General features: G+C 46.5%; 1 protein-coding gene across 1 annotated transcript in view; it reads right to left on the bottom strand.

Annotated features, from left to right (window-relative positions):
• Positions 1-19,568, bottom strand: part of TRPC5 (transient receptor potential cation channel subfamily C member 5) — a 95,839-nt gene that overhangs the window by 12,736 nt on the left and 63,535 nt on the right. Inside the window, exons 4-7 of the mRNA XM_003774925.2 lie at positions 14,296-14,632; positions 13,213-13,352; positions 11,738-12,060; positions 7,255-7,450 (exon numbers count right to left, since the gene is read on the bottom strand). Coding sequence (XP_003774973.1) covers positions 7,255-7,450; positions 11,738-12,060; positions 13,213-13,352; positions 14,296-14,632 — 996 coding nt within the window. The remainder of the gene's footprint in view (positions 1-7,254; positions 7,451-11,737; positions 12,061-13,212; positions 13,353-14,295; positions 14,633-19,568) is intronic.

Genomic DNA, 19,568 nt, shown 5'->3' with positions numbered 1-19,568 from the left:
TGGTTATACATCTAGGAACTCTTCAAGAAGTAGAGTTTTTTCAAAATAGTGCGTGTTGATCCCCATTCAGTGTCCCTCTCTGGATAGCGGATGGCATTTTGGTTTTGCTTTTTTTTTTCCTGCTGAGGCAATTGAGGTTAAGGAATTAACAGAGCTAGGAAGTGCTAAGTGTCTAAGACAGATTTGAACTCGGGTCCTCCTGACTTCAGGGCTGGTGCTCTATCTGCTGTGCCACCTACGTGCCTCACGGATGGCATTTTCTATCCTCAGTTTATAGGGATTGCCTTGGATTATTGAACTTCTGAGAAAAACCGAGTCCATTATAGTTGATCGTCATATGATCTTGTTGCTGGCTACATACACCCTTTTTCTAAGAACCACAATTCTCCATCTTAGTATTGGTTAACGGTTCAGCATCAATGTGGTAGGATGTCTTTAGTGAAAAATCATTTTGAGCAGTGATTTGGATAAAAGTATATGTGCTATGTTGATGACATAATTAGGAAGCATAAGTATCAACCTAGATGATGGCGTCGGGATTGTCCAGGGTCTTGGCTACAGAGGAGGAGATGATCACGTATGGAGGACACTTCATTTTTGTCATAAAGTCCCCTTCCAGAATTCTCAGCTGTCCAAGGCTACAACTCGGAAGGGAGCAAACTCTTGAAGAAAACCATCTCATCGGGAACAAATGCACCGACACGGATGTCCACCCCAGCCAGGGGTCTTAGGTGCACTCACCAAGAACAAGCTCATCAAGAGGAGAAAGTGGGTAGTCTCCACAGTCTGCTGTGGAGGGCAGGGAAGTGCAGCATCAGGGTGAGGAGCATCTGTGGACTTTGTGAGTGTCATTGTAGGACTGGTAATTTGTCTAACTTGTATGTTTTGGGGGTGACCTTTCTGATGGAAGAAAATGGTGTTGGCGTTTCTGAGATTTTGTGTAAAGAAGTGCACATACACACACGCCCACACACACCCACGGGGCTGCACTCATCTTGAGTCAGAGAAGAAAAGTTTTAAGGTTGGCACACTGGCGGAGGCGGAGGAGGCGGTGGCACACGGCAGAGGAGGGAGGTGGAGGGGGGCCAGTGTGCCAACATGACTCCCTTTCCTGTCTGGCTCAGGACACACACGCACACCCTCTTGGGGCTGCACTCATCTTCAGCCAGAGAAGAAAGGGTTTAAGGTTGGCACACTGGGCGGGGGGGGAGAGGTGGAGGAGCAGGAGGCAGCACGAAAGGTGCTGCCGTAAATACTTGTATCTAGAAATGTTTTTGTCTTGCACGCAATATTTGCCATTTTAATTTTTTATTATGTTTGCCAATCATAAGTCATGGTAGAACCTCAAATTTTTTTATTTTGCATTTCTTGTATTATTGGTGATTTAGAATGCCCTTTTATATGTCATAGATACTTGGTGTTTCTTTTGATTCTTAAATATATTAAATTTCTATGCTGGAGAAGACACCTTTCTCGTATATATTTGCTGCAAATATAAACTGATTCTCTTCTAATTCTAGCTGTATTGATTGTGCTTGTACAAAATCTTTGTTATTTTATGTAATTTAAATTGTCCTTTTTATATTCCTGGGGTCACAATTATCCCTCTTTTAAATATCCTTCCATTTCATCTTCTCTTTCCATTTTCTTTTTACTGTTCCTTCCCTTCTCTCTCCACAATTTGTTCAAATAGTCAACAGTTGATGGGGATTTACTTTGTTTCCCCATCCTTGCTATTACACAAAGTGGTGCTATAAATATTTCTGTCCACCTTGGACAGCTCCTTATCTTTTACTTTCATCTGGGTACATGTTGAGTGGTATTGTTGGGGTTTGATACGCAGTTTTGTAAGTTGGAAGATATGATTACAAAATGTTTTCCAGAAAGATTGAACCAACTTAACTTCACCGACCATGCATTTATGAGCAGCTGTTTTTCCATTTGCCCTCCAAAATTTTCCTTTTTCATCTTGAAACTCCAAAGTTGTTTGTTTGATTTTTTTTCTAATTACTAGTGAGTTATAGAATTTTTGCAGAAGGTGGTGAATAGCTTGTATTTCTTCTAAGAAATTCTGGTTGACGGTTTGACTAACTGAGAGCCATGATTTTAAAAAAAAATTATTTACAAATAAAATTTCAAATAAAACTTCCACAACATCTTATGTAAAATGCGAGAGAAGTGATTACAGTAACCAATAATTGGGAGAGAATCAGAGCTCTCCTCTTCTAAAGTCCTGAGTCTAAAAAATCAGTCTCCTGAAGGATGTTGACGATAATAAGATTAAGCGTTGGAAGCTATTGTGTTCTGCTCTTTGAAATGTTTGTCCACTGTGAGCCTGCCACCATGATTGTCTTGACCTTATAGCTTCTGCATGATTTAATCCCTTTATTAATATCTCTCCAACCTTTTTCGTTGTCACAGAGCCTTGACCTCTAGATTCTTAAACAGGAGCTCCACCCTAACAGAGTTCTCTGTTAGAACTCTGATGGTGAAGCTGACTCTCCCTTTAGCAGATACCAAATTTTATCTGGGTAAGGTTACAGTGTTGTGTCTATTTATCTGTTTTAAATGCTGCAGCTCTCTAATGTTCACTCTCACCAGCATGGGGTCTTCTCAAACAGGCTTGTGGGGATAGAGTGTCTACAAATGAAAGCCTTTTCCAAAGAAGGCTTTAAAAAGAATTCCCAGTTTTAATTAAGTTTTTGGGTGTGCTGGCAGAGAGGTGGGGAGCTGCCTGAGGAATTTTGGGGATCAGAAGGCTGGATGAAACAGGAAAGCTGTAAGTACCACCTCTTGTAAAAACTACAAGTTAAGTTAAAAAGCCTTCTTAAGGTTTTCGGGCTAAGAAGTGTTGAAGGAATTGGACTAAGTATAGGATTGGAGTGTGTAGCTGAAAAAGTTTCTGAAAAGAAGTAGGAGGCAGATGGGTAAGTATGAACAGAAAAGCAGAGTAGAAAGTTCTCTCAAGAAAATTTTAATCTCAACTTTTCATTGTGGTTTATCTCTGTGTCTATGTCTGTGTGAGGTTTGCTAAGATTAGCTTATTAAGTAAGGGAACAGGAAAAGCGGGGAGGGAGGACTCGGAGAAAAATGACAAGATTATTTTTCTGCAGCTCTAAGCTTGATAACATCTCAGACCAAACAGCCTATCATCTCAGCTGAAAGTTAATTAATGAACCACCTAATAACACTTGGATCATATTTAAATTAAATCTAGAGAACTGTCTTGCTTATCCCCCAACAATATGTCTGACATCTGCAAAAATAAGCTTTTTTTTTTCCTTTTAAGACATTGATCAGAGTTATTATAATGCCTTAAATGCAATGACTTTAGGATTTCAGTAGTTCGTTTAAAATGTATGTTAATGTTGTAAAAGCTGTTTTTTTTTAAATAAATAATGTTGGTAAAAATCGTAAGAGAAATCCAGTTCTCTTGATCTGTAAATTACCAAGCGTTAACTCCAGATTCTAAACGGTGAAGAGAAATGATACAACGTTCTCGGTCTCCTTGTTGTATCGTTTCTCTTCACCATTTAGAATCTGGGGTTCTCTTGGAATTTGGGTCAAAGAGCCAGTCAAGCTTTCTTGAAAAGTATAAAGCTGAGGCAATTAATGATTTTTACTAACCATCTTGATTTGCTCGAGTTTCCCCACTCTTCAGAGGACTCTCCTGGGAATCAGAATCGGCCAAGCAGGAGACAGACAGACAGAGCTTTCCCTAAACTGGGTACATCAGAACTTCCTTGCAAATTCTAAGGCCTTCTTGTTCCACTTGGAATTTTTATGGTGGAAGGAAGAATCTCATAAGAACTTTTTCCTAAGTATGACAGAATTTCTTATAATGAAAATCTATTCTAACACTACTGCTTTTAAAATCTTTGGCGGCAGATTAGCTGAAAACGGCAAATCTCATAATATGAAATACTTGGAATTAAAAGCCCCTATGTAAAATATACTGAATAATTGAAATTATAGAGTGAGTTTCTGTATGATAGCATTTAGAAAATAGCTCCAGATGTAATTGAATTTATTCTGGTCTCATTTTAAGTAAAATTTATTATTTATTATGATGATACTATATCAGGAGATAGATATGAACAGATCCACTAGCCTTAGAGCTCAAGTGTTGCTTCCATTGAGCTGCTGACCTTTCTTTCTCAGGAAACCTAAGAATGAAACTCAGAAAATTCACAGTCCCACAAAAAAGTTTTCTCCTCAGACAATAACATCTAGCTAATCACTGTAGATTTGAACAGAATTGTTATTAATATCCATTAAATTATTACAATTAATTAGCTTACAAAATACTGTTTAGCAATCCTTCTAAAAATCACAAAAGGTTTTTTTATTTAAACCTTCCTAAAAGTATTTCCCTTTCTTGAAAACAGCTTACAATTTATCCTGATGTTATAAAAGATAATCACTCAACTCTCCTGAGGTTAGACCTTTAAACTGTCTCTCTCTGAATTCACCCTTAAAGCAAAAATAAAGACAATTTACACCAACCTTTGATAAATTCCAATTTAAGTAACATAAGTTGTGACTTGCCCAGCTAGGAAATGTTAAGTGTCTGAGACCAGATTTTAACTGACTTCAGGGCTAGTGTTCTATCCACTGTGCCACCTATTATTTTTATTATTTTTACATCGGTCTCTCAACACTTAAATCCAGAACACAAAAGAATTAAAGAACCGCCCTTCTTAATTCATTTTTCCATACATGAAATCTGTCTCCTTGGTTCTATATGCTAGGCTACTTTTAGTGAGATAGGTCTTGAGGATCCATTTTGATGCTCTTATAAACATGTTCCTACTTATAATTCTCAGACTATATTTCCATTATCAGATTTACAAAAATATAAATCTACTAAATTGTGAGGTTAAAGTCAGGAATCTCTTTTGGTTTAGGGATTAGGATGTTAGTGAAGACAAGTAACTTATGAGCTTTCTTGTGTCACCTTAACAGGAAATCTGATTTCACTTATGTTTATTTAATCTGTGTAGAAATGTTTACAAACTATTAAGAGTTACTTTAAAGATGTTCTCATTGTTTAAAGGAGCCTATGTTTACACCCATTTGAATGTGATTAATAACCGAACGTGCTTTACTGTAGCCAATTTTCCACATAAGTTGTTGTCTGCATACAAAATCATTTGGGTAATGCTGAACTCGGGGATGAGGGAGCATCTACTCAGCATGAGGACTCGTGATTTCAAGTTAAATTGTGAAAATATAGTCAATACTTGTAATCTGAGATACGTGATTCTGGAAAGATGAATCCACCTGAGCTCTGGTTAACGGACGCCATTCTGAGTCTGATGCCCAAAGTACGATCATCAGGGATTCTCCAGACTTACTTTCCTTAATGTGACATTTCTTCTGGAAAATATCCTGCCTGGCTCAATGCTCAGTTTGGCTTATGTCCCATTTTTCTTTTATGGCAGATTTCTATAATCATTTCCAAGGAGCGGTAGGAACGTAATATTAAATCTTTATCTTATAGGCTACTATAAGTACTCCAATAAGATGACACAAGTAATCCTTTCTGTCTTCTAAATTCTACATATAGAATATTCTACATTCTGTGTTGTGATACGGGAGCCACCTGCCAGTGGCTGCCTTATCACAACTATTCCATATTCTAAACAGCTAAGTATTTGGCCATGATATCTGTTGATAGTTATATATTTCTGTGTAAGTCGAGGTCTTTAATTTCTCATGATGGTATGGGGATGATTAGGCAAATGATGCAAAGACTTGAATCTCTTATTTTAGTGAATATCCTAAGTAACTGTTCTGTGTTAAGGAAAGGAATATCAGCATAGTTGGTGATCTTGGGAGAAAAATGGCTTGTGGAGAGGGTTGAAACTCTGAAAAAGGGATGTTGGAATCATGCAACCGAGCACTTAAAGCTAATTACCTATTCGATGTGAGATAATGACTCTATTAGCATATGTTTGGAGAAATGGCTCTTCTCACTGTTCGGTGCTTACTGAATGTTTGGTGTTAAGATAATCAGAGACTAGGATTTGAGGGCAGGGTAAGAGAAGTTGGTGACTTTGGACTTGAGAATCCAGGACACATCATTGGCAAGGCTTGTGGCAGTTGGTCTGTCTCCTTCACTTCTCCCCCTAAAGACAAAGGACTTTAATTTATCCTGACTCTGGCTGACCCCAAGACCCTCCAAGGAACTAGGCCATACTTCACAGTCATCTACTTTTGTTAAGAGTGTATCGAGTTGCTAAAAGATGAAAATGTTTTATTATAAATAACTTACTTGATGTACACTATTTTAAAATTGATTATTTTTGTGTTAAGAAATAAGCAATTTTTAGCAGGGAGAGGAACTTCTACAAGTGACGTGAGCCAGAGCAGAACTGCAGGACACTCAGAAAAGCTGGAACTAGAGATGATAGCTGATCCAGATCTTCAAGTGAGAATGTATGGGACAAAAATCAGTGGGCATTACTTGGATGAAGTAATGCTCTGAGACAGAGGAGTCAGAAAGGTAGAGGGGGGATAGGGAGAAGGCACTATGGCTTTAAAGGCAGCTGGGTGGTACAGTGGATAGAGTAAGGAGGCTGTGCCATGGCTAAATGCCCACAATCTATTCTCAGAGTACCTGCTGCTCTTTCTCACAGAAGCCAAAGTTTAAAAAGGAGAAAGCTTTCGGTGTGAGAATGCAGGAGAAAAGGGCAAGAAGGAAAGCGGGCAACAAAACCCCGTGAACTCTTGAGGTGAAGCAGAGGAAGGACAAAGTAGGGCAGGAGGGTCCTTCTGATTGGTGTAGGAGGACATCATGGTGGCTTAGGAACCCGGAGTGGAGATCAGGGAAGCCTGCTGAATGTCCTAGACTTGACTGTTGAATATAGCTTACTTATGAGTTTGGCAAAGCAACAACTTCTGTCATCATTGTTGGGGAAAAGACAGCAAAATCATGGCTACATTCAAAACCAGCTGATGGAAACCAGGCAGCTGCTCCTCAGTCTAGGAGTCCACTTCCCAGGTTATAGATTTGGATGACTAGCAGAGAGTGGGAGTTGGAAAAGAACTGAGAGGTAATCTGCTATGACCACCCCGTGGAGGAGGACTTGGCTGAAATCACCCAGGTAAGAAGCAACCGAGTGGAGACTTCAACCCAAGCCCTCTTGGTGATCCTTGGCAGTCAGGCAGCCAGAGGAGAAGGTACCTTTTGTGTTTTGTGTTTTTGTTTCTGAAGTGTGACGCGGCATGCCGACCGGGTGGCGTACTCACTGCAATGAGCTGGTAGGAGTTGTTCATCATGGCGATGAGCATGTTCAGCAGCACCACCAGGGAGATGACATTGTACGTCCCAAACATGGTCGCCCCCACAAATTCAGTGAACTCGTGCCTGGCTTTGACGTTGGTGACATAGAGATTCAGAAGTCCAAACACCGACCAGAAGAGTGACTGAAGGGTTTCAAAAAGCCTGAAAGACACATAGAGCATTGCTGTCTACTTACTCTGAAGGGGCAAGAAATGGGGCGGTCTAATGCTATCCCGCCTAGGGGGGAGCTGGTGTGTTCCCTTTAAGTTGGCCATCCAACTGCATCAGTGCATTCCCTCTCTCCCCCCTTCTGTCTCTCTACTTCAGATAAAACCTTTCCTCACCTCACTATGGGGAAAAAAACTTTGAAATCAAAATGTACTGGGCCCCAACTCCATTGAAACTCACTCAGATTTGCATCAATTCCATTGTGCTGTGCTGTAGGTACTTAGAATTTAAGTTCCTTGAGAGCAGGGATTGCTTCATTCTTTGTATTCATATCTGGAACAGTGCCTGGCATACAGGAGGTGATTAATAATTGTGTGGTAATTGAAGGATTGATAAGCTTGACCTATTTTGGCCCTTAAAAATGTTCACTCAGGGCTCAGTGACCATTTATGCCCCAGGATTTAAAAGGTTCCCACAAGGGGAAGGGGAGCAGGTTATCCTAGGGCTCGGACAGCTTTCTTCATTGTACTGTCTCCCCTCACCCCAAACCTCTGCTCCCATTTATCTTACTGATGGAGCAGCACATCTAGGAAGAGTCATGGGGGACTCTTCCTAGAGCTCCCCATGGGAGAAGCCGAAGCACCAAGTTAGGTGGACACCTCCAGCCCCAGAGGTGAGGTGACCGGACTCCAAGTCCGGCTGAAGGGAAAATAAAGGCCTTTGGCTCCTGGGATCTGGAGGACTATTGGACTGATGACATGGCTAGGGGTCCATTTGGCCTCTGACCAATCTGAGGCCTGCTCCTCCTTTCCTGCCTTGCTGCGCTCTCAGGTGGGGGGCCATTCTATCTAGGGCATGGCGCCGGAGGAGGCTGGAAAGCAGTCATTGTTCACTCAGTGGGGGTTTTTAGCACTGCCGCCAGCCCCGCGTGGCTCCCACGCTGCACCTCTGGAGCTCCAGGGCTGGAAGGAACAACCGCTGCTCAAAGCTTTACAGTGGGGGAAACCAGAGAGAGCAGAACCCCTATTCTGACTCAGCAGCCCGTTCCTGTTTTGGAACGCTCTCTGGGATAGGAAGCCCCTGATCTGGGGCCTAAATCAGCCCTTCTGTATCGCTCCTCCGGAGGCTCATTGATCAGAACTGAAGGAAAGATGCCCATTTGGTGAAATCTTGGGCATTAGACAGTAAGGGTAGAGGGGGGATGGAGGAAACATTCGAAACCTCTGCGCCACCTCTTACATGGTGCTGGCTTAGTGGCCATTTACTCCACGGGATTTGAAAGGCTGGCAGGGGGAACAATAAGGGCTACAATAGCTAACATTTATACGTACTCACTATGTGCCAGGCAATCCATGCTAAGTATTTTCTAAATATTATTTCACTTGATATGTGCAATGACCCAAAGGGGTAGGTGCTGTTATTTCTCCCATTTTACAGATGAAGAAACTGAGGCAAACTTGCTAGGGAATGTCTCCGGCTGGATTTAAACTTGGCTCTTCCTGATTCCAGACCCGGCACTCAGTACATAGTGGTATATAGTATATAGTAGCTGCCCTTAAAGCCCTAGCCGGGGCAGAGGGATTAAACTTAATTAAAATTGCAAAAAGACCAACTGAGGCTACACATCAGGAAAGTCTTCCTAGCAATTCAAACTTCCCCAAAATAGACTGGGCTTCTTTGGGAGGTGGAAGGTTGTTGACCACTAGATCAGCCTTCAGGAAGCTTCTCCTAGGTCACTTCCCACCAATGGGAGCTGTCCGAAAGGGGAACTGGTGGCCTTGGGAAGTAACGGGTTTGGTCAAAAAGAGGTGGGAGGGCAGCATGGCAGGGCTGTTGCTCACACAGGGGCTGAGCCAGACAGCCTTTCAATTCAGGAAAAAACAAAACAAAACAAAAAAAACCTTGTTCACTAGGAGCCGCTGTTGTGAAAACAGGTTCCAAGGGTTAGCATTAAGTCAAACTCAAAAGCACTATGGGAATGTTAGGCTAAGTGGGAGAAGTCACTTCTCTGTCTTTCTATCTCTGTCTTTCTCTTTCCATCTCTCTGTGTCTGTCTCTTTGTCTCTGTCTTTCCTGTCTGTTTTTCCTTCCGTCTCTCTATCTCTTTCCATCTCTGTATCATTCTGTGTCTCTCTGTTTTTCCTTCTGTCTTTCTTTTTGTCTCTTTCCATCTCTGTCATTCTGTGTCTTCTGTCACTCTTTTTATCTGTCTTTTCATCTGTCTTTCTCTGTTTTTCCTTCTCTGTCTCTTACTTTCTGTCTTTGTCTTTCCATCTCTCTGTCTTTTCTTTCTCTCTTTTTGTCCTTTCTCTATTGAGGCCTTTTCTGCAGCCATTGCTTAGTAACACAATCAGGAGATGGATTAAAAATGCAGCAGGATGGAGGCTGGGAGGGGCAAGCAAATCACATTCAAACTTTTGTGCACCCCCCCAAAAAATTAATTTAATTAATTGAGGGCGAGCCAAGGAAAGGGGCAGCAGCTCCCGCTCTCGGTCCCCCAGCTGTAATTTCCTGTATGACAGGTGTTCATTGTCGTCAGCCATCCTGCTGGGCATGTGATGGGCACACAATGGCTGCCAGCGTCAAGGCTGTTACAAATCGCTGAGCCAACCTCCCCTTGGACACTGAATAAACTTCCTAAGTGTGGGCTGTATAAAGAGGCACTTAGGTGGGGGGCTAGCCTCCTGAAGGAGCCTCCTATTCATGTGCTCCCTGCCCGCTAATGCCGTGATGGGAACAAATGGCACTCCTGGGGTTTGTGAGCTGAAGGGAGGAGGAGGTGGGACCTCACAGCCAGCGTGGGGGAGTGCAAGGCAGCTCCGCTTCCATGGCATGTTCTGACACTAGGGGATTAACGCCAGCTTGGCCCCCTTTCTTGTAATCCCATTTTCCAGAGAGGGCTGGGCGGTCCCCGAGAGGGACTTCCCTGGGTGATGACCACTGGGCTGAATTTGGGTGGGGAGGAGAAGATTGGCCCATGAAGACAATTCAAGCCTCCCTAAAGAGAAGGGGCGAACAAAAACCAAATTTGGACTTGGTTTTCTGTCTAGACTCCAGACTTGGGATTCTCGTTGCTTGCCCAAAACGGAGTACGGAAAAGGCACAGCCCCCCACGAGCAGGTACAGTGACATCAGCCAAAGGGCTGATGCACTTGGGACGTTGGCTCCGAGAGCCAGGAAGGGGCTGGGGGGGAGACACAACGAACTCCTAAACGGCATACTCTCTCTTGGGTCATCGCCTCCATTATGGACGGGTTAAAGGCACTAGGGCCGAGTTGCCCCACTTCATCTATTGGGTAAGCTCTGAATGGGGAAGTTGGCTCTGCTAGAAACCAGTTCAAAGAAACAGGTTGGCCCGGGCTGCAATTGAACTCAGTGGGCTGCCCATTTGAGTCACAGAAATAAGCCAGCCCCCAGCAGTCCATTCATTCCCTTCAAAGACAAAGGAAACAACTAGCACAGTCTACATCCAGCTCTCCAACAGAGAGTGAATGAGAGACATTGAGGGAAATGGAGAAAAAGAGAGACAGAGAAAGAGATGGAAAAATACAAAGAGACCCTGACAGAGATGACAAGTAAAAACAAAGAGACTGAGAAAGACAGAAGGAGATGGAAAGACACATACAGAGACAGACAAACAGGAAAGAGCCAGAGAAGAAAAAACAGAGAGATGGAAAGACTGACAGAGATATAGAAAGAGAGATAGAGAAACAGTGACAGATGGAAAAACAGAAAGAGATAGAAAGATGGAGAGACAGACAGAAAGACAGATGGACAAAGAGAAATAAAAACAGACTGAAAGACGCACACAGAGAGAAGGAAAACCAGTGAAAGAGACAGACAGACTGACAAAAAAAAAAGACAGTGACAGATGGGAAGAGAAAGATACAGAGAAATGGAAGGAGATGGGAAGACAGACAGAGAGAAATAGACAATAAGAGAGATGGAGAGTCAGAAGGAAAAACAGAAAGACGCAGAGAGACTGACAGAGATGGAAAGACAAAAGAGAAGGAAAAAGAGAAAGAGACAGAAACAGGGAGAGGGAAAGACAGAGAACTACACAAAAATAGAAACAGACATAATGAGGAAAGAGCCAGGGAAGGAAAAGCAGACAAAAAGGGAGAAAGAGACAGACATACAGAGAAAAAAAAGACAGAGACGAGATAGAGAGAGAACTAGATGATGACAGAGAAGGAAAAACAGAAACGGCAAGGAAAAGGCTAAGGAGAGAGGATGGGACAGGGAGAGGGGCAGGTGGGGGGGGGGGCCTGGAGCTCTTACGTGGAGAAGGCATTGTTCTGTTTCTCACAGCGGATCCCCTTGCAGTTGTCGGGCTCGTCGGAGGCTCTGGTCTCATAGTAAAAGTACAGCTGGTTCAGTCCATTGGCAAAGGCCAGCAGGACCAGGCAGTAGATGAAGAGGAACTTGAGAATATCGAGCAACATGCGGCCCAAGGAGATCTGCAAAGGCCCCAGGTGAGAGTTGGCCGTGAACAGGGATATCAGGCGCAGGGAGCTCAGGATGTTGGAGATGGCGAAGAGGGCTTCGGCTATCAGAGTCGGGTGCCACATTTCCCATTCCTCCCTGGGACGAGAACCGTTGTACTGAAAGGAAGAAGAGACAGACCGTGGGCATCTGCGTGGCCAGCCCGCTCCCCTTCCCCATGTGTTCATCACACGGCCACGTATACATATGCTCGGCAAGGGAGGCCCTCACGGATCCTCTCCCCAGGGCCGGCTCCCTGGGATAGAAGGGCGGCACCGATAGCAATTGCCCAACAACAAGCCTTAAAAATGGATGTAACAAGATGCTGGTGGAAAAGCTCAAAGTGTCCCAGGGAGCTGGTATTACAGGCAATAGGAAAGAGTGCTGGATCTGGAAGCGAGGAGACAGTTCCAATCCTCCTCCTCCTATTTATTCCCTACATCAGGGGTCCTCAAACTTTTTAACTAGGGGGCCAGTTCACTGTCCCTCAGACTGTTGGAGGGCCGGACTATAGTAAATACAAAACCTTTGTGTTGTGGGCCTTTAAATAAAGAAACTTCATAGCCCTGGGGGAGGGGGATAATCGTCCTCAGCTGCTGCATCTGGCCCAAGGGCTGTAGTCTGAGGAGCCCTGCCCTACATGATCTCAGCAAGCCACTTCTCTTTGGGCTTTGATTTCCTCATCTCAAGTGTGTGTGTGAATTACATGAATTCTAAGCTTCCTTCTGGCCTGAAACATGCTGGCTCCAGTGCCCACTATTTTCATGACCATAGCCGAGTCATTTTGCTCTTGGTCTCAGTTTCCTCATCTGTAGAATGGGGGCATCAGTGATTTATATTTTTTAGCTTCCAAGGGTACTGCAAGGAAAACACTACAAATCTGAAAGAGCTGGAGCTGTGGGCATCTTGATTCTTTGGGGATACAGGGACGGCCCTACTGAAACAATGTAGTGTGGGGGCCAGGTCTGAATTCTCTCCTTTCAACTTCCTAGGGTTGTGACTGTGGATAAGTCACTTCACTTCTCAGAGAATGGAAGGAAAATTCTGCCCCCTTGGGCAAAATTGTCACCTAATTTAATTTGTAGTTTTTATAAGAGGTGGTACTCACAGCTTCCTTCTTATTAACTCTAAAAATGGGAACTAAGAAAGCAAATTCTTGGAAGGCAGGGAATTGTGGGTCTCGTCTTTCTGGCCCCTGCTTCTCCCCTCCCCAAGTGCTAAGGCTTAACGGAAGAATTCAGTCACCTCAAGAGACAGAGACGCCACAATACCTTGACGTAGGCCACGATTTTCAATGAGATTGTCGCCAGGTAGAGGGAGTTCATGGCAAAATCCATCAGGTTCCACCAGTCGTGGATGTACTCATTGAAGCCGCCATCCCACATCTCCTTAATTTCTCCCCAAATGAAACCTGAGGGAAAGGCAAGAGAAAAGGCTCATTTGTCAAACAGAGGCCATCGGCCCAAGTGAACTCTCCACAAGAGGAAGAGTTAAATGCGATCAGCGAGTTGAGAAAAGTTTGAGATCCCCAGTTGATGGGGATTCATTCAGTCGATGACAGGCAGGATGTGGACGTCATGTGGCCTCCCCGGGCAACGAACCTATCGATGGCTACCTGTGGAGCTGCGCTAGACCCGGGGGGCTTCCCTAAGGGTGGCAGGAGATGGACTGGGCCGGCCGGGCAGAAGAATCACCCACTTGGGGGAATTTTTGAGGTGGCAAAGAGTCCATCAGGCCTCCTCTCCCCACTGATGCCCCAAATCCTACCATGAGTGCTTGGACCCATCTGTAGGGGTGTATACTCTGGGGTGGGCTCCTGAACTACTGGTCATCGGCCTCTCTGAGTGTGAATGAAGCCAGTGAAGGTCAGCCAGGATTCCAGCAGGCCTTCCTTGGCACGGGGGGGGGGGGCGGGGGGGGCGCACGCGCGGCAGGACAGCTGGCCCTCTGCTGAGTTCCACACAGTCCTTGGACCTGGAAGGGGCCTCGGTGGCCCCTGAACAGAGTCTGTCCCTCCACAGTATCCCTGAAAGGGGCTGTAGCCCATTCCAGCTTAGAGACAGCCCCCCACCCCGGCCTTATTAGACTTCTACTTTGACCTTATGGAGCCCGTTGAAACAATCCCTCTTCCACATAAACTTTCAAGTGCTCGCACACAGCCAGCATGTCTGCCCCTTGCTCTCTTTCCTTCTTAAGGACAGACAGTTCCTTCGACTTCCTGCTGAGCTTGGGCAGTAGGAGCCCGTCAGTGCCTCCCGGCATTGGGCTCAGCCGGAGGCTACAATTGGAGCCTGGGCCGATGACGTTCTCGGCCGGAACGAGCCGAATTGTCGCCGGATCTCTCGGGGACTTACCTAGAACCCAGGGCAGTATCATCCACTCCACCACGGTGGGCGGCGGCCCCTGCACGTGCAGGTCCGTCCTGACGATGTGCTGGGAGGCCAGAAGCAGCATGAAGAGGAAGGTCAGATAGGAGGCCGTGTGGCAGATGAACTTGATAAATGGTTTTTTGATGAAGAGCCCAAGGTTGCTCCTAGGGGCCACCAGATAAGCTATAGACAGCATGGGGAACAGGAGGCCGATGGTGATGCAGGTCAGCATCTTGACTCCCCAGTGTCTCCGCCGCCAGCCTGGGAAGCCATCGTACCACAGTGTGGCCAGCAGCTGCTGACAGTTCGGCTGAGCAACAAACTGAAAAGAGAAGACAAGGAATGAAGGGTTGAGGACGCCTCGGGAGACTCTCCCAATTGTCTCCCTCCCTTTGCCCCGATGGTCTCCACATTAGGAGGCTGGGGTCAAGAACCCTGCATGGGGGCAGCTCGGTGGTGCAGTGGTTAGAGCATCAGCCCTCAAGTCAGGAGGACCCGAGTTCAATCTGGTCTCAGACACTTAAAAGTTCTTGGCTGTGGGACCCTGGGCAAAAGAAAAAGGATCTCTTGGCCTGGTCTGCATCAGAGAGGCTCTATGGGTCCAGCTGGAGGATGGGGTTCCTACAGTGGTCAGGACAAATGCCTAGGTAGAAAGCCACCTTGTGCACATTTCTACCTGGGCATTTGTCCTGACCACTGTAGAACAAAGATGGAAGAGGGGAACGGAGGCCGGTTCTGTGGGGCCCAGCCTTGCTTTATCTGGGGGTGGGTGAGGAAGGTGGGAATTGTAGCCGGTGACCCCAAGGAGGGCCCTACTCCCTGTTCTGTCTCTGCCACTGAATGTAGTAAGACTGAGCAACATCCGAGCTCCCTGAGACTTCCCTGCCCTAGTCCTCAGCTTGCCAATGTGATTTATGGAGGTGTCAGGAGGAAGAGCCATCTCAATAATCCCCTTCTCTGCAGATTTCAGGAGTCTGGCTAGCTCAGTGACCTTTACCATGGGCTCTCTCCCAGACTCCTGTCAGTTGGGCTATATTTTAAGCTGCCAGAGGACTCCAAGTCTCTCTACAGCAAACAACTGGGTGATGGCGATGATCACCGGGTCAGCGAAGGCCCCGATCCTCGCTAACATTCTGCGAGCGCTTCTTAGTTTCCTCAGGCAGGAGAGCCTGTGGGGTCCTGATAGGCCCAGCTCCCACAAAGACCCCCTGGGAGGGGAAAGTGATAGCTTCCCTTTTCTTTGCAGTCATTCGTCCCAATCATCCCCCAGCTATTCCTGGTGAGCACCACCCAGCTAGACTGGCCTCCTTGAGACACATGCTGAGAAAAAGCCCACTCCATGGCAGGAACTAGCCAGCAGCGGGGGGCTTGACCTCCAGCTGGTTCCTCCCTCAGTTTCCCATGGGATTTTCAAAGTCTCTTTGGGTGGAAGTCACCGAATTCAGCTCCCTCGCAGTCTGCCTCCTATTCCACATCCTCTCTTGTCTAGACAAATGACAAAGAGGGGCGGAAAGTGTTTGGGGCCAAAATTATAATGGCCTATCGGAGACTCGGGGAGATTTTATTTAAAGGCAGTCTACTAAATGTCAGCAATTAATAATTAAAGACTCATTGACTTCACGGGGGATCCTCCAGCTGCTACTTCCTAGCAAGTAGCTCCATTGGAAACTGCAGCGTCTACCATTGAACCGCGCTCGAGCCTACACCCTGCTTCCCACGCACATTAGCTCCCGGCCAGCCAGGGAGCAGTCGCAACAATCCCTCCCCTCCTTAGTTTTAAGCCCAGGAAACTGTCCCATTCTTGGCCCAACAGTGAACTGAGCCTTTCTCTGCTTTATTTACAAGAGCCCTGGTTTTAGGAGAGCAGAGGAGGTTCAGTACCGCTGTCCATGGTACCTGAATGCTTGTCTCTTGTTCTGCCCACTCCACGCCCATAGCTTTTCCCTGCCTCCTCAGTAGCCATTCCAGCCCACACTAGTTCAGGTTCCTTTTTCTGTCATCTTGATGAGGAGGCAAAGCCTAAAGGAGTCTAGCGACATATCCATCTAAGCCCAAGGTGGAAGAAATGGGGACTCTGTCACTCATGGGATCTGGCGACAGAAGGCTGGGGTTTTAGACCGGACTTTGGCGTTGACCTCTGGCCAAGTCCTTCCTGCATCTTTCAGATGAGGTCTAAATGACTTCTTAAGGTCCACTCCAGCTCCCGAGGGGAAGAGAGTTCCCAATGTCTTACAGTTTCTTTCAACTTTCAAACTATAACCTCCTGGCTTATTGTATCCATCTTCTCTCTGGGATAAGTGACCACTCCAGTCATCCAGCAGCCCCTACCAGACTGAGTCCTCCAAAAGCACTGCTGGTACAGTGGAGAGAGGACTGGAAGAACTCAGAAAGATCAGAGGTCAAATTTAGCCTCAGACACATACTAGCTGTGTGACTCGGGGCAAGTCACAGAACCTCTCTCAACCTCAGTTTCCTCACCTGTAAAATGGGGATATTGGTAGCATCTATTTCACATGGTGGGGAGGATCAAATGAGCAATAAGTCAAAAGCACTTAATACAGTGTGTGGCACATAGTAGATTGTCTTTATCCCTCCTTTTCCTTCCCCTTCCCCACCATTTGAGTCTGGGAGACATATCTTGGGAACTCTCTCGCCCTCCCTGCTCCGGTATTCCTTTTCCTGGCCAAGTCCCCTGAGCCAATATTTAAACTGGCAGCATCCATCTTTTCTTGCCTCGGTCCCAGTCTGGCAGCAGCTCAGGATTCTGACAGGGCTGGGGGAAGGGGGAAGAAGGTCGATATCTTTGCCGTTCTTCCTGCCAAGAGCAGTGTTAGGCTGTGGGCATTCTGCTATGATGAAGTTGCCTTGAGATTATGAGTAAAGGTCATCTGGATCGCTGCCTGGTAGCTAAGATGACAACGTCTGTGAGCTCCGAGGCGACGTTACAGAACCAAGGCATCTCTGCGCTGGAAGGGAGCCCAGCAGCTCCCTAGTCTGCTGGATCTGACCAGACACCCCTCATTGATGTTCCGACAAGGGGGCGTCACCCACCAGGCCACTTGGGGACAATGGGATTGTTGGGTTTTTCCAACACCAAACTGAACATGGCCTCCCTGACTGCTTCAGGCTCTGCTCTCTAGGGCCGAACAGAATCAGGCTAATCTGCCTTGTGCTTTACAATTCTTCTAAAGCTATTGCGATTCCCCTTGAACTTTGTCTTCTTCAAGGAAAATGTCCCCAATTCTGTTTTTAAAAACCCTTATAGGGCATGAACATAAGGCTCTTGAGTATTCTGGTTGACTTTGGTCACTAATTTGTATTTGTGTGTGTGTGTTGATCCGGTTCCTGGAGGGAAGAGCCTCAGGCTGAGAAAGCCCCATAAACTCCAGCTTAACAAAGCAGGGACATCGAAAGGCCCTTCCACCGCAGTTGCCCCACTGGGCATGCTCAGACTGCAGCTTGAGCCCTTCTTCAATGGAAACAGCCGGGTAGTGAGTGGGAGGGGGAAGGAAGGCAGACCCAGCTCCTTGCAGGGTCTCTGTGTTTCCTGACACTGGATGGCTGAACTGTCAATCAACAGCAGGCCGACCAATGGTACTGATGAGCAAAGAGAGGGTGTGGTCTCTTCCCACTTCATTTGTATGTATTCTGCGGGCCCCCTGAATATAGACATCTCTTATTCATCCCGGGAGAGTGACACAGGGTGGTGGGGTGAGGACCCCTGAAAATGTGGAACCAAGGCTAGAGACGCATTGACAGGACCAGATCTCAAAGCTTCCTTGGATCAATGCAGTTGTAGCCTTGAAGGAAGGGCTGAGAAGATGAGCAGCCCATCTCCCAAGCAACTTGGTCATTTCTACGGGGAATAGGAAGCATGGCCCCGCCTCAAAAAGAGCCAAACAGAGTAGACCTGAAAGAGATTTTCTGAAAGGAGGCACAGGTCTGGGCAGGAGAACCCCGAGGAAGACGAGGCAGGAGGCCGATTCGACCTCAGAGGCAACTTGCCCGATCCGTTCCTGACCTCTGGCCCTTTCCGGGTACCCCTGAACGTTCTTTGCTCCATGACTCGGAGTGAAGGCTAGCTTCCCCCCTCCCAGGCCAAGCTGCTCTCCTGGGAGCCCTATAATTGTTAGGAAAGCCTTGTCTGCCATCCAACCAAAACCTGCCTCCTTGCCCATGGGAGCTCTGAAGTTCTGGTTTTCAGGGGCCAAGCGGAAATGATCCCATCTTGCTGTTTCACTGTTCTCCTCCGACTCCACCATCCTGATGGCACCCTCGTTGCCTCTTGCAACTTCCTAACTGGTCTCCCCAATTCCTAGTCTCCTCCCATCCCAATCCATCATCTCTTCCATGGCCAAAGTGAATCTTCTAAAGCACAGAGCTGACCATGTCACCTCCACCCTCATTTACTCAATGAAATCCCATGATTCCTCTGACTTCCAGGATCTTAATCAGCTCCTCTAGTACATTCACACATCTTTAGGACCTGCCTTGGACCCTCCCAGAGTCTGGGGTTCAGACAGAATGGCAGGTCCAAAATCTTCCCCCCTAGCTGGCTCTGCTGGGGGCTGGGTTTTTCCTCCTTCCTCAGGGTTGAGTTAGTATTAAATGAATAACCGTTACCTCAGGGATTGGGGTGGGGGAGGAAATGGCACATTTCTTCCTCAGCAGCCTTAAGTTGCTCAGATTAGTCAGGGAACTAATTAGTCTAGCAAACTTTCAAAATGTAACCACTTGGGGAGGGAAGGGGAGAGGAGGGCCATGGACTGGGGGCTGGGAGGGGGCTTTCCTGAGCGGCTTGGGTCAGTTCCCACTTGCTCTGAACAGAAGCCTGAGAGGACCCGCCTCCAGCATCTCACTAGCCTTTCCTTCCTGTGATACTTGCGTTCCCCATAGGCTCAGCCACTTGGCATAGGCCTTTGACACAAGTAGGAAGTTTTGTGGCGGCTCAAGGGCTATGTGTCTAACTCTACTGGGGCCTGGGGGTGCTGCTTACTAATGGACAGCCCCTCAGAAAAGAATCAATCTGCCTGTCTCTTTCTCTCTCACACACACACACCAGCTTTCCCTTTTCCTCAGCAGCCAGGCAGTCAGTACTCTGACTTTACCATACGTCAGGGAGGGCGGTTCTCTCCCAATCCCCCCACCAAACTTGCGGATGAGACTTGTTTCTGCGGCTGTTGACATGAGCGGCTGACTCTGACGTGTGCTTCTGGGCCTTGGGAGCTCAGGAGCAAAGTCTGCTTGAGCTCGCTGCC

Source organism: Sarcophilus harrisii, chromosome X, assembly GCF_902635505.1.
Source record: "Sarcophilus harrisii chromosome X, mSarHar1.11, whole genome shotgun sequence".
In the NCBI taxonomy this organism is placed as follows: domain Eukaryota; kingdom Metazoa; phylum Chordata; class Mammalia; order Dasyuromorphia; family Dasyuridae; genus Sarcophilus; species Sarcophilus harrisii.
This window is presented reverse-complemented; position numbering and strand designations above follow the sequence as displayed.